At 36.2% G+C, this 15458-nt stretch overlaps 1 protein-coding gene across 11 annotated transcripts in view; it reads left to right on the top strand.

Moving 5' to 3' along the window:
- Nucleotides 1-4528: 4528 nt before the first annotated feature.
- The window catches only part of TINAG (tubulointerstitial nephritis antigen), a 167208-nt gene continuing 156278 nt past the window's right edge, over nucleotides 4529-15458 (top strand). For 2 of the 11 annotated variants that reach the window (XM_012441630.3, XM_012441628.3), the window contains exon 1: nucleotides 5208-5729. In XM_012441630.3, the coding sequence (XP_012297053.1) occupies nucleotides 5375-5729 (355 nt within the window). In that variant the 5' untranslated portion in view covers nucleotides 5208-5374. Of the gene's footprint in view, nucleotides 4794-4841; nucleotides 4927-5160; nucleotides 5730-15458 lie in introns of those variants that run through there. The other 9 variants (XM_021665438.2, XM_021665437.2, XM_064360975.1 and 6 more) reach the window with 9 other exon arrangements.

Genomic DNA, 15458 nt, shown 5'->3' with positions numbered 1-15458 from the left:
TCCTAAGCTAATGTTACTATATAGTCATTTATGAAAGGAAAATGAAACTCACCTTAGGCAACCCTTATTCCTTTATCCCCATAGCCAATTTGACATATGACCCACTTAATGCTTTTCTTATTTAACTTTCTATTCCAGAACCGCTTCTCAAGGTCAAGTTATCATCATCTTTTGCCTAGACTATTGTATAGTTTCCTGACTCACTCCCAGCCTCACATCTCAGTATCATCCGATGCATCCTGTATTCTGCTAACATAACAATCTATTGAAAATGCCATTCTGACCATATCCTTGTCTTGTTATGAATTTGAAATAACTTTCTATTTCAAGGATTCTTTGGTTGCTGAAAGAAGACACAGACTCTGGTCAATTTAAACCAAAAGGGAAAAAAAAGGAACTTGTTAGAAGAACACTAGTATTCATAGAAATTAAAGAAAAGTTGAACGATCAAGGATCTTGGTCTATAACTTATGATCAGTTTTGGAAGTGTTGGTGTCTGAATGACTCAGCTCTTTCTGCTTTATATACTAGTCACTCCACCGAAGATTCAAATTGTCAGGAGAGAGTGATTGACTTAGCTTATGTCATGTGCAGACACTTCTGGGAAGTGATAAAGGTAAAGACTGATTACTGATGGTCTCATCAGGACTTTGCAAAGTGGGAAAAGAACAGACCCCCAAAGAAAGCCATGTGCCAAAGGAATTGTTGGGAGACCAAAACCAAATAACTCACATTTTTTTTTTTCATTTTTAGAGTAAAGTCTATACTTTATACTGTATCTTTATCATTCAAGTCCCAAAGTGATCTGGCCCCTACCAGCTTTTCAAATATGCTATGTGTTATATTCTGTTTCTTGTCTAGAAATTCTGTCTACTTTACAAATATCCTACTTACTATTTAAGATTCAACTGAAATGTCGTTTCTTTAGCATTGTCTTCCCTAATGCTACCAGGAAGCATTGACTTCTCTTTTCTTTGTGCCCTTGTTCGCCCTCTGCATATGCCAGTAATAACACTTATCAAGCCTCAATGCAATGCTTTCTTTATAAGCTGGCATCTCTGGCCATAGTGGCTTGATCTTTGAGGATTACAATCAGGTTTCATTAGTCAGTATATTCCCAGAATATAGTATGCATCCTGCAATACATTTGGAGTTCAACATATGCTTTCAAATAAAAGAATGAGTAAATAAAATGAACTTCTTTCCTGAAAACATTATACTACTACAAGCACGTTAAGAGAAAGAGCTGGCAGGCCTAGTACTTATTTTCAAGTGCCTCTTGTGAAATAAAGCACTAATTAAAAATTTTTATTAGCTCTAGAAGTAATGTTTTTGTATTTCCCATAATGTTTCCTGTTTAAGCATATGAAAATTAGATTTTGATGTAAAAAGAAATATTCTTACTTATATGCACATATTTTTTTCCCATAATAACTTTTTTCTGTTAGCTTTTTCTCCATTGTACTCTATTGCTAGTCTTTTTGTCTTCATGCATTTTCCTTCATTTTTTATTTTTTACTTTTTGGTTTCTTTGGGGTTTTGTCATTAGCAAGTCTGAATGGCTCCTACACAGTCTACATGGAGGCAAAGAACTGGCAACATGATCTCTGTGGGAGGCCCTTGGACCAGAGTGGAGATTGATCAGGAGGGCGGTGAAATGAGATTTTTGTCAGGGCCTCTTTTTCTTTCTCTTCCAGGCTCAAATGGATGCATCATCTTGGCCCATTCGAAGTTTTCTTTGGTGTTTGATGGTCTAAACCAAATGTCCTCTCCAGGCTGTCTTAATTTGCAAATGCATACTATACAAATCACCATACTGTGCAGTTCTGTGTTGGGAAATAAAAAATGGAAAAAGATGTTGAAATTGCTATTGCAAAAAAAAGTGAAAAACAAGAAGAAAGAAGAAAGTAGAACCCAAAGTACCTGTTTAGTTATAATGAGAGGTTAGAAGGCCTTGAGCAAAATTGCAAAAAGCCTGGACCTACTGCACGATAACTCTTTTCCATTTCATGAGTCTGTTAAGTTCTTCATTTTTTAAAACTTTTCTCAGCAATGTATGATTAGAAGCCAAATTTGCATTAACCGGTAAACTTCCAGAGAAGAGTGGAGTTTGACTTGAGTGTATAACACACAACCAATCAGTGAAAAACTCCACAATCTTTCCCTAGATCACTACCTTTGTCCCCCACTCCCCTTCCCATACTCCTTCTACCTGAGTAATATCTGCATTTGAAAAGGTTCTGGAAAATTTATTCATGTCATAGGCTAAGACCAGACTTCAGACAACAGGTCAGGGTAAATATGTAGACAGAAACAATCATAGGATGGAGCAGGGAAATGCTCACTGAGCTTGCTGTCAAACACTGCATTATTGGCTGCATGATACCGCTTAGGCACTTGAGCCAGTCCTTCATCTGTAAAACCTAAAATAGGAAGAGTACTCATACTCTTTGCCATCACAGACTGTTGCAACAATTATATGAGATTATATACACATGCTAATACCTAATGTGTATTGTGTATAAAATAGGTATTTATATATCTATATACAGATGTATATTGTAATTGTAATGTGTGCAATCTTCCAGTCTCCCATAACAGCTTAATTCAAAGATAAATGCATCCTATAGACAGAGACTTCTTTTATGTCTTATTAAAATTCTTTATCTGAAATTTGAATTAACTCAGTTGAATAGAAATAAAAAGAAGGTAGCTTCAAATAATTAATGTATGGCCCCATGTGTGAGGAATGAGCACATGGAGTTCAGCAAGCATTTTCCCTACTCTTTTGTGCCACTCCCACCAATCCTTCTCACCTCCTCATGAGACCATCCTAGATATCTTGTGAAGTTGAAGAAATCAAGCCTTGACCTTCATAGGTGAATTAATATTACTTATCTTACCAAAGAGCACTTATTACCAAATAAAATTTTTTCACACCCCATAATTTAAACTAATAAATTTCTAGTGATAGAAATTAAGACAATCCAATATATTGTTTTCAGCAAGCCTATCTTCCTGTTTTCTCTGTTTCTCTGTCTCTCATATATATATATATATATATACACACACACACACCATTTTGCTCTATATTGAAAAAGGGACTGTATTATGTCCCCCAAAAAAACACAGATAGGAGAAAGTGGCTTGGTAGACCATGGTATTTCTTCTTTAAGGTTTACATTTTACATATATATATATTATTTATTATACTTTAAGTTCTGGGGTACATGGGCAGAACATGCAGGTTTGTTACATTGATATACACATGTCATGGCAGTTTGCTGCATCCATCACCCCGTCATCTACATTAAGTATTTCTCCTAATGCTATCCCTCCCCAATCCTGCCAACTCCTGCCATCCCTCTCCTGGCCCCCTACCCCCCGACAGGCCCTAGTGTATGATGTTCCCCTCCCTGTGTCCATGTTTTCTCATTGTTCAACACCCACTTATGAGTGAGAACATGCGGTGTTTGGTTTTCTGTTCTTGTGTCAGTTTACATATTTAAATATATCTGAAAACTGCCAATTGTAAACATGACTGCAATTTCTACTTTTCAGTCCATTTTTGCAGCATCTAGCTAAGATCTTATGTCAGGAGGTTATTTGATAAGCTTCATTCTTTCCAAGATAAACTCAGGAGCCTGCTGATCTCCTCCATTGTTTCTTGTGCAATGGAGGTAGCAAAAGTTATCATAAGAGGGGCTGCAGCACTTTTCTTCTCCCCTAAAATGTCCCTCATCCAAGGTGAATGGTCAAGGGTGTCTGCTACTATCCTACCAATGGACTGAAGGAACTGCCTGAGAGGAAAGTTGATGCTGTATGGGACCTAAGAGGTAAGGGAAGGAATAAGATAAATGGTGTCAGAATAAAAATCTCTTTCCCTGCCCCACTCTCTCTCATCTTTTTTTTTTTTTTTTTTTTTTTTTTTTTTTTTTTTTTTTTTTTTTTGTGAGCACACGTAACATCTACCCTCCTTGAATGCTCATAAGACACCTACATGACTAGGATGAATGCAGATCCATGGGAAGTGGCCGGTAGGAGGTCATTGGTAAGAGTCGATGGGAATGGAGGTAGTACTTTGCAGTAATTTAGTGACTCAGTAGATAGCAAGGAAGTGGAGGCAGCAGGTGTTGGATTGAAGAGACAGGGGCATTATGAATAGTGACATCAAGAAAATGATTTATAGCCTGAGAGGAAGGTGCCAGAAGAAAATGACACGATGAAGACAAAAGTGTGAGTTGAATAAAATATAGAGCAAGGTCAAGGAACAAGTTTGTAGGGTTGGAGTTATGAAATAGCCTGGGAAAGAAATACCACATTTTATAGACAAATAACTGAAGACTAGAGAAGTAAATAGTGAACCCAAGGTTATAGAAACAATTAAACAGTAGCTCAGGGACCAGAGTCCGGGTTTTCTGATTGCCAAGGCAGGTGCTTTCCACTCGTCCACCCAGCAACTCCTGCTGAATCATCCACTGCTGGTTAGTTATCCCCATTCCAAAGGAAATTATTATAGTTAATGAATAAATACAGTGTAGTCAAAAACCACTGTAAATGCACAGCTCTATAAAACAAATGATACCTTGTCCTTCCAGTTTCCTTCACAATATCCTCCCCTCAGCTCATTCGCACTGACTAATGACTTTTCTTGACTATAAACTGCCTTCAAGATACTGAAGCATCACAGTATTTATGCTAAGTGGGGACTCAGGTGGAGGGAACTAAGGTCACCCTCAGAGAATTTCTTGCTGAATTAGGTTCCACTAAGCCTTGAAATCAAAAAGCTTCTGGTAGGTAAATGGAGTACAGATGGGAAATCAAACCAGTGTGTGACTGGGCATGATTTAGAGCAACTGTTATTGATATGACAGATCCTAGCAAGCAACCTCATGAGAGCCTGGATTTTGGTTGCAATGCAAGCAGGTGAAATGAATAATTGCACTTTTGACTTTTGAATTTCCTGCACCTTGCCAGTGGTTATTACAACCATAATCTGGGCCATGTATATTCTAAGGAGGCTTTTGATTTAAGAACCTAGATTTTTTGAGAGGCATGCAATGTTCATTGTACCTCTATGCATAAGATTTTATGTAGATATATTGATGATGCAAAATTTTTACATTATATGAAATTTAAGTTTTTAACTTTGGGGGAATAACAATAGTTTATTTCCAACATATGTTATCTTAGTCAAACATTGAAATTCTTGATTAATGTTTAACTACAAGAAGTATACTCAGTTCAAGCAAAGGATCAGTTTCAGGTTTCAGGCTGAAGTGTCTTGATGACTAGAATTCAGGTTCCAAGCAGAAGCCCGCAAGGCCAAGGGTATTGGATATAACGGAAGTGGAAGCTATACCTGACTTAGAGAATGTGGACTGGATATCAGATCTTAATATTCTCTTTTCTTACTACAGAAATCTGGATGGAGAAGCAGTATTTATCTCAAAGAGGAGTGGATCTAGAAGCTTATTTCACTAGGAATCACACCATTTTGGAAGGTACTCGATTCAAAAGAGCCATTTTCCAAGGGCGATACTGTAGAAATTTTGGTTGTTGCGAAGACAGAGACGATGGCTGTGTCACTGAGTTCTATGAGGCAAATGCATTGTGCTACTGTGATAAATTCTGTGACAGGGAAAATTCTGATTGCTGTCCTGATTACAAGTCCTTTTGCCGTGAAGAGAAAGAATGGGATCCTCACACACAGCCTTGGTATCCAGAAGGTAGGCTTTGGGAGTGTGTTTCAACATTATCCTCGTTCATAACAACAAGATCTAACAAACTTTCTCTCTTTCTTCTTTATTTTTTTTCCTTCTTTCAATGAAATAAAAACAACTACTGTGATTGAGAAAATAAATTTATTTGGATTGTTAATGTGCTTTGGTTGGGACCTGGGATTCCTGTGTAATACCAGCACCTTCAGGTAAGTTCTGATTTGACAGTCCTGAGTGCTGATTGGAATCCTGATCAGTGAGTTTTGAACACTCACTCAATTTATATAAGGATTACTTACAACTCTTTCTTCTCTTCTCTCTCTCCGCTTTGTATTGACATCAGGATTCTCAAGCCTTTTTGTGTGTAACCTCTTAGTCTCAAAAAAGTCACAAGATTTATTATCTGTAGATTTAGTTATTTCAAGGGGCTAATGGATACACTAGCATTAGAAACTGTGGTAATAGTAATGCTATTAAAACTAGGATAAAATAAAACAAAGTCAGTCACCTAACTGTAGTAAGTGGTACTACTCTGCCTAAGTAATAGCAAATATATTCTTCATGTGTATTTTTGTTTTGCTTCATTTTTTTTTCCAGTCTGAGAGTTTTAAAATTATCAAAAAAGAAAGAGGATTTCATACAGAGTAGTTGAAAACATCTAAGGTTAAATGGATAAACACAATGTAAGGAGGATGATAGTATTTACTATTGATCTAATTAGAGGAGAATGACTATGGATTTTGAGCATTTGATATAATCAAGTTCTGCAACAAAACCAAACAAAATTCTACAACTACATTTATATGAGGCTTTATTTTTCTGTCTCTCATTGTATTAAATCTCCTCAGCAGAACTTCAGGGTTAATCAGAGGTCTCTGTCACACTATCGTAAATGGGTGATGGTGATTAGAAATCACAGTTAGAAGACACTTTAGGGTAAACTAGGGGCTTGGAATCCTTATTTCAAAAATTCCGATGTCATCTAAAAAGTCAGAGCAAGACTCTGTGTCAAAAAAAAAAAAAAATCCAGATGCCATAGCCTTTATTCTCAATAATGTCATCTTGTTTGTAAAATTTAGGAAATGCCTCTTTATGTGTTTACATATGCATTATTTTATATTTTCCACCTAATTGTTATTTATCCAAGGCCTTTACATTTTTCCAATAAATAGCTTTCCCTTCTTCCTTCCCTCCACCCCTCCATCCTTCTCTCCTTTTTTTCCCCTTCCTCTTCCCACTTTGTGTGTGTGTGTGTATATGTGTTTCTGCTCTGTCACCCAGACTGGAGTGCAGTGGCAGGATCATGGCTCATTGCAGCCTCGAACTCTTGAGCTCAAACAGTCCTCCTCCCTCAGCCTCCTGAGTAACTAGGACTACAGGTATGTGCCACGATACCCCAAAGCTAATTTATTTAATTTTTTTGTAATGATGGGGTCCTGCTATGTTGCCTAAGCTGGTCTCAAAACTCCTGGTCTCAAGCAATCCTCCTGCTTTGATCTCCCAAAATGCTAGGATTACAGGAATGAGCCATTGCATCCAGCCTTTCCTTCCTTTCTTCCTTCCTCCCTATGTCCTTTCTTACTTCTTTTCCTTCTTTATTTTCTTCCTTCCTTCCTTTCATTCCTTTAATGTTTACGAGCCATTCCCATCTTTCTCCAATGGTAAACTCCTTTTAAAAAAATTTTATATACCCTTTTACAGCATATAGTCTTATCTTGTACAGAGAAAAGGAGAGAGCATGTGCTTGAATTATTAATTTATATAGATCATATTATGCTACAGACCTCATTCTGTTTCTTGATTTTCTCAGACAGCAGCATGTTTTAAAACTCTCCCCATGTCTCCACGGGCTAGTATGACTAGTCTGTGGCTCCTGCCTGATGCCTAATTCTCTATGATATCCCTTCATCTCATCTAATTCCCTGTTTCCTCCATGGTGGGTGGACACCTAGGTTGTCTACAGCTCTTTGCTATCATAAAGAAGTCCATGAAGGACAGCCTTATGCATGCCTTCTCATCGACTTGCATGATACAGGCAATACTTGGATTGCTGAGTCCCAGGTATGCATTTAATCTAAGTCTTGCCAGATGGCTCTCAGAAGTAGCTGCATGAGTTTATACTCCCCTAGTACTATACGGGGACACATCTCTAACAGTATTATCCAGACGGGTAACCTTTACTTATATAATCAGTAAAACATGATTTCTTATTATCATTTTAATTTGAATTTCTCTAATTTCTACTAGGTTTGAGCTTCTCATAATATGCTCATTAATTTTGGCTCTCTTCTTCCTGTGACTTACATTTTCCTATCCACAGCCTTGTAATACAACTTAATATCTGGTATAGCAAGTCAACTTATTCAATCCCCTTTTTTGAGGATGACTTAGGTCATATAGACATTAATCTTCCATAAACAGTTATTGAACACATTTTTCTAGTTCCTCAAAAAACTTTAGCTAAAATTTTGAATAGAATTGCATAAAATTTATAGACTTATTTGTATATAGTTGAACTCTGTAATGTGATGACATCTCATTAAAGAGTACAGGATGTTTCTCCACTTACTCTGATTTTTAAAAATATCCTTAAATAGATTGAACACTTATCCCCATAGTAGCCTTATAATACTCTTTGTTTATTCCTGGATATTTTAAGATTGATTTTGTATTGCTTTTTTTTTTTGAGGCAGAGTCTTACTTTGTCACCCAGGCTAAAGTACAGTGGTGCCATCATGGCTCACTGCAGCCTCGACCTTCCTCAGGCTCAAGTGATTCTCTCACTTTAGATTTCCAAGTAGCTGGGACTACAGGCCTGGGCTGCCATTCGAGGCTATTTTTTTGTTTGGTTTTTTTTTTTGCATTTTTAGTAGAGATTGGGTTTCTCCATGTTTCCTAGGCTGGTCTCAAACTCGTGAGCTGAAGCATTGTATCACATATTTTAAAAATATATTTTATAGTTGGTTGGCTGTTGTTATGAATAAATGTTATTTATTCATGAGAGCTCATGTCCTATGTGGCAATTTTTCTCAATTCTAATACTAGAAATGAAAATGTATTTCTTTATCACGGTAAAGATGTCTACACCAAAACTCCAAAGTAAACATTATACATAATGGAGAAATTATATATATGTTCTCTTTAAGACTAGTAATAAAACATGAATGTCTACCGTTTTTGCTACATTTAACAAGGAGATTTTTGTTATGCTCTTAGAGAAAAAATGAAGTAAAAGAATTTGAAGAAATAAGACTCTCATTATTTGTGGATAATGTGGTAATCTACATAGAAAAAATAAAACCAACAGAAAATAGCATTCATATGAGTTAGAAATATTTAAACCAGGGGTTTTTATTAAAAAATCCAGATGTTTAGCTACTCTTGTAAACTTGAAAGATCTGACAGTTCTGGATCCAGGGGCTTGTATGGTAACCATCAGTTAGAGATGAGTGGTGGATGACACCTTTTGGTAACATGTGTAGTTTCTATTTTCCCGTATATATCACCCCTTGCTATTTCCTCTCTGACTCACTTCTCTCATTTCTGCCAGGGGTCAACATGTCTGTAGTTTCTGTAAGTGGAGCTCCTCATTTTTGTTCAATATACAACTTGCACAACTGCACATGGTCCCTTGGGCCATTACTATTGTATGTATTTTGGAACTGAAAGAAGGTGATTTCTTTGAAAATGGAAGGTATATTTCATTGAAAAATAGAAACTGCATGTTTAAAAATAGAAAATATTTTCTATTAAACATGTATTTTGTGTGTATTGTCACATGACAAAATAGAGAAGTTCAATGAAAATACACCTTTAAAATGTGATTTTAATGTTGAACTTCTCTATTTTGTCATGTTGGTATGATCATTAAAATAATAGGTGAAGTTAATATATGTTAATAACATGATGATAATACATAAGGCATCATAAGGAGTCCTGTGCCTAGGATTAGTTAGTGTACTTATTTAAGTATAGTTTCTAATAGTGACAAGATTGGGCAGTCAGGGAAATTCACCCCTCATAGAACCTGCGTATGGTAGATACTTAATTAACAGACCCCTCTGTAACATACGCTGAGTAGCAAGTTTTCTACACTTGATCTTAGCCAAAAGGCCGAGAAGCGATGAGTAGCAAGTTTTCTATTGTCTTAATGAACCCACTCTTCCTCCTTCTGCAAGCTAAGATTTATGGAATACTTACTATGGAGCCAACAACTGTTCCAAGCACTTTTCAGGTATTAATTCCTTCATTATTTAATTATTCATTGTTTAATAGAATATTACTTTATTTTAATTAAATAGCAACTTCCTGAGAGTAAACATGGTGATTTATTTATTGTATACTAATTATGGTGCCATGAAGAGGGAGGCCTAGTAAATATTGGTTGAATTTTAATTGATACTTAGAGGGTTTTAATTTTCTTTCAAATTTTATATTTGTTAAACAATAATGTACTTATATGATTTAAAAGAATAAAAATATTTTCATAAGTGTAGCTTTTCATGCATAAAGTAGTTTTTAAAAGATATTTGGAAAGTATCAAAGTATTATTGTTTGTAGTTTAAATGTGCAATTTCTATATTATTTTGGATGTTGGAACATTAACAGGAGTAATTGATAGTGTTTAAAACTTTTCATATATTCATGATTGTGGTAAGCATTGAGGGTCATAAGAAAAGAGTATTATAAAGTTCCAGACCTTGAGAAACTTAGCATCTACATAGGTAAGGAGACTTAGGTATGTAAAACAATTAGGAAGCATTGTGTGACTAGTATGCCACATGCAGACAAAAATATAACCCTGGAAAGTTGAGTATATTAAAATGGTTAATGTTTCTTTGATAAATACTATGCACCATGTAAGAATACGTCAGCTTGGTGACAGCTCTAACTAAAATACATATTTCTAACACATAGGATATTTTGCCTGGATTCACTTTGTCATTAGAGACCAGGCTCCATGCAGCTTTCTGCTTCACGATGCTAGAAAACAGTCCTTGTAGTTATGATCTAGTTTGCCTCTTTGTGATCCAAAAATAATATTTGAGTCCCAGTAAAAAAAAATTGGAAAATAAAAATATAGTTTTCACATTTTGAGAAGACATTCTAAAGCAGACCAGCACCTCTGCTTTATTTATTTGGCCAGAACATAGTCACATGGCCATGCCAATCATCAAAGAGACATTTTGCTTAGCTGTGTGGTAATGTGCCTAGCTATGAATGGGGTTCTGATACAAAAGAAAAAAAAGGAGAGAATGGTATTGGGAATAACCAGCAATCTCTGCCAAAAATTAAGAATGCAGAACCACATCACAACACAGTGACTATTTGGACATCTGCCTTTTGTTAATTTTTTTTCGAGTCTCAGTTTAAAAGCAAGAGCTGTAATGTTTTTAATGTGCTGAAATGTACTTGAGCTTTTCTTATTTGAGACATATGGCCCATACAAAAAAGTAAGTTGCTATATCCAATTTTCTTCAATATCCACTTCTTCAATATCCAATTTTGCTTGACAGTGAGAATTTTGCTAACACTTTAATTTAGGGTTATGTTTTATGTAGAACATATGTTCCAGGTATAGATTTTGCTCATTCACTATGAAAGGAAGTAATTAATCATTTTATTTTGCAGCGAAAAGTTCACATTAGACTATAAGCACTTCTATACAGATAATTTTTTTCTTTTGTTTTATCTTCCTTTTGAAAGTAGCTACTTGAAAAGAAAATAATGCTATATAATATTGAAAAAATGTGCAAAATTAGTTAAAATAAAAATACAATATATATTATTTACAATATTGTTTGCATGTGTAAAGGAACTTTCCTCTGAGATTCTATGATCACTCACTGATCTCGTAGATGTTATTTTTCAGATATTTAGTTATATGGGTATTGTCTATTTCCTCTTATTTTTCCTGTCCTAAGAGTTCTTTAAATCAAGGATTTAAAACTATGTACATTATCTTCAGGATTAAAAAAATAAAAATATATCTTTTGTATAAACTGGAAGTAAAACATACTGATAATATGTTTTGCTTTCTTCTTCCTATGTTTTCTTTGCCATATCTGATGGTAATTTCCAGTTAAGGATTTCAAATATCAGGGTGGGTGTCGTGGCCCACACCTGTAAATCCAGCACTTTGAGGTCAAGGTGGGAGGATTTCTTGAGGCCAAGAGTTTAAGACCAACCTGGCAATACAATGAGACCTCATGTCTACCAAAAATATACAAAGAACAAGACTTCATCTCAAAATAAATAAAAAAATAAAAATTAGCCAGTCATGGTGGTATGCACTGTAGTCCCAGCTACATAGGAGGCTGAGGTGGGAGGATCCCTGAAGCCCAGGAGTTTGAGGCTGCAGTGAGCTATCATCCCACCACTGCACTCTAGTCTAGATGACAGCATGAGACCCTGTCAAAGTAAAAAAAAAAAAAATCAAATGTCAGATATGGAGAACCAGTGGTAGAATTGAAAACAGAGCTAGAGTGAATTTTCTAGACATAATCTTTTGGTGCAGTGGATCTTAAGGAGAAAGTCTAGTAGACCATCTGTCATGTACAGACCTAAACTAATTTGATTATGCACAATATGTGTGTGTATAATCCTAATCAAAGAAAAAAGATAAAAAATGTGTGTGAGTCACTGACATGTTTGAATCAGATAAGAGTTATTTACTTCTTCTCAGCCTCCTTAACTATACTACAATAACAATAAATCACAATCCATTCTTTGCCACATATGCTGACACTTACAAAAATATGACACAAACCAATTTGTACAAACTGTGCAAGCTTCGTGAAGCCTCCAGTTTCTGTCGTTTTAGGTGTTCCCACATCTACATTGCATTAAAAATTTATTGGAGGCACATGTGATAACACTTCAGCGGTATGACTCTGTTACCTGTACAGTGGCTATCAGGGAATGACAATTCCTCCTACCTACTTGACTGGACACAGTACACAGGACAAACATCAGTCCTAGGGCACCAAGTCTAAGAGTACAGGTGCTTTTGAGTTTAAGAGATACATATAAACTATGGGATACAAAGGTGGGATGTGACTGACGTATTTTAGGTAATCCTCATAAGTAAAAAATTATAATTTAACCAATTGGAGGTAGTTAGTTATCAAAATTGTGCTGATTAACATGTCATAAATTTTAACAATAAAACTCATTTCTGACATTTATTATTCTAATACTCTACTGTTGATCAAAATGTGGATAATGGAAGCACTTGTAGCAGCTGCTCCAAAGTCTTACCTTTGAGAATGAATGCCACTGAACAACGCTTCGGGGGTGGATTCCTGATTAGAGCAAGTAACTGCTCTTCCTACAGTGAAGTTTAGACCAGCACAGATATTTATAATATACTGTGGTGAACTATTTTAAAATAAATTATAAGCAACATATTATTATCTTTTTGCAATTCAAGAAGTGACGTTTAGACCAGCACAGATACTTATAATACACTGTGATGAACTATTTTAAAATAAATTATGGACAATGTATTATCATCTTTTCTCAATTCAAGAAGATAAACGATTTCATTCTCCAAATACATGATTTGCCTAATATTACTTTAAAGACTGTTAAAGTTGCAAAACTGCCTTAATTTCAACAGTCATTAGTTTTTGCTTTGTTTTATTGTATTGGTCAATATACTGTGTGTGTAACCAATTGATTAATTAACTCACTCGGAGGTGCCCCAGGCATACTTTACTGAGAAAGTGAAGCTACCAGACAGGAATTCTTTCATCTCTTCACAATCAGAGTTTTCAACCTACCTCCATCTGGGTTACTGCTTACCTTGAATTGATTCCCTGTCTTGAGCTCTGAATCCCATCTTCTCTTGTCTTTTCAGTATTTCCATCTTTACCATTCTTTCTCCCTTTCTTGCTCTTTCTCCTGAAGCATCTTTTTTTTTTTTTTTCGCCTGGTGATATGGTTTGGCTGTGTCACCACCCAAATCTCATCTTGAATTATATCTCCCATAATTCTCACCTGTCATGGGAGGGACCCGGCGAGAGGTAATTGAACCGTGGGGCAGGTTTTTTCCCATGCTGTTCTCGTGGTAGTGAGTAAGTCTCACGAGATCTGATCATTTTATAAATGGGAGTTCCCCCGTACAAGCTCTTTCTTGCCTGCCACCACATAAAACTTCCCTTCGCTCTTCCTTTGTCTTTTGCCATGATTGTGAGGTCTCCCCAGCCATGTGGAACTGTAAGTCCATTAAACCTCTTTCCTTTATAAATTACTCAGTCTTGGATATGTCTTTATTAGCAGTGTGAGAACAGACTAATACACGTGGATTAACCATTAATTTACAAAATGTGTTTTTTTCTTTCCCGACTTTAAAAAAGCTCTCCCTTAACTCATGCCTTTAACCAGGTACCATTTCATCCCCTTCTTTCCTTGGGTGGCAAAATAACTGAAAGAAAACTTTCACTTCTTATTCCAAGTCTCTCATGTACCCATTCCTACAGGAGGTCAACTCCCTGCAACTTCACTGAAATCTCTCTTGGCAGGGTTATCGGCAATTCCCACATTACCAAATGCAATATTCAGGTGTCTGTTTTCTGGTTCTTGGCCTCTCCACAGCACTGCATGCAGCTGACCACATTGAGTGTATGAAACACTTTCGAAACTCTGTTTTTCATGACACCACCCTTTCTTCAATTCCCGGTCCCTCACAGGCCACTTCTTCCCAGTTTCCTCTTCTGAATATCTGTCAAAAGCAGTGTTTTGAGCTCAGTCCTGGGCCACTTTCTCTTACCTACATACACTCTCTCCAAAAGACTCTTATTTAGTCTTGGGTTTTAAAAAGTAGATATGGATGTCGGTGTCTCCCAAATTCGGGCTCCAGCTTGGCTTAACTCTGGTCTTTATAAACTGCTGTCTACTTGATATCTCTGTTAGGATGTCTAGCCTAGGTTTTATCTAAATCTAAAATATGCAATGTAGTAGTCTTGATTTCTTGACACAAACCTGTTTCTTATCTTAGTGATAGCTGCACCATTTCTCCATTACTCAAACCAAAGTCCTAATGAGATAACTTTGATTCCTCTTTTCCTTTTTCACCAAACTCAATCCAGGAGTGAGTCCCTTTGCATTACCTCTAACTTATATCCACCTGCTTCCCTCTAGCCTCACTACTATTATGCTAATCCTTCATCCCTCTGGGAACCTCCACCCCAGTCAGTTCAACAGGAGTGATAAATGCAGAGATTAGGGCGGGGACGTTTTGAGTAAGGCCTTTATAGGTTACAATAAGAAGTTCGGTCTTACTCTAAATTTGATGGGAAATGACTTAAAGATTTTAAGTAGGAAGCAACATTATGTATATTTTTGAAGATCTCTGTAGATGCCGTGTGGGAAACGAGGGATCCGTTGGAGTTGGGAAGGATTGTAGTAAAGTGGAGAGTGGACTGTGTCTGGGTGTTGTGTCAGCACCTGGACCGGGGTCAGGTGTAACTGAGTATAGCTTTTGTTCAAGAGATTAATCCTCATATGAGATTAAATCGAATGTAGTGTCTCATAGTTATCTCTTACATGACATTAAGGATGGATGACCAAGAAATGGAGGTTTTGTTAACATTAAATTTAGTGCTGATGATTTTGGGTGGCTTGGTAATGGCATTCTCCTGACTTCAAAATTATTAGCTGAGTACAAGTCAGAGAAAGGACAGTCTTTTTTCTTTAAGGACCCTTGAGAGCTCTGTTCCATTTATCCATGGAATT

The sequence above is a fragment of the Aotus nancymaae genome, unplaced genomic scaffold (genome assembly GCF_030222135.1).
Source record: "Aotus nancymaae isolate 86718 unplaced genomic scaffold, 86718_ANA_hifiasm-v0.15.2.pri h1tg000040l, whole genome shotgun sequence".
In the NCBI taxonomy this organism is placed as follows: domain Eukaryota; kingdom Metazoa; phylum Chordata; class Mammalia; order Primates; family Aotidae; genus Aotus; species Aotus nancymaae.
Note: the sequence above shows the minus strand (reverse complement) of the source record. Positions and strands in the feature narration are given on the sequence as shown.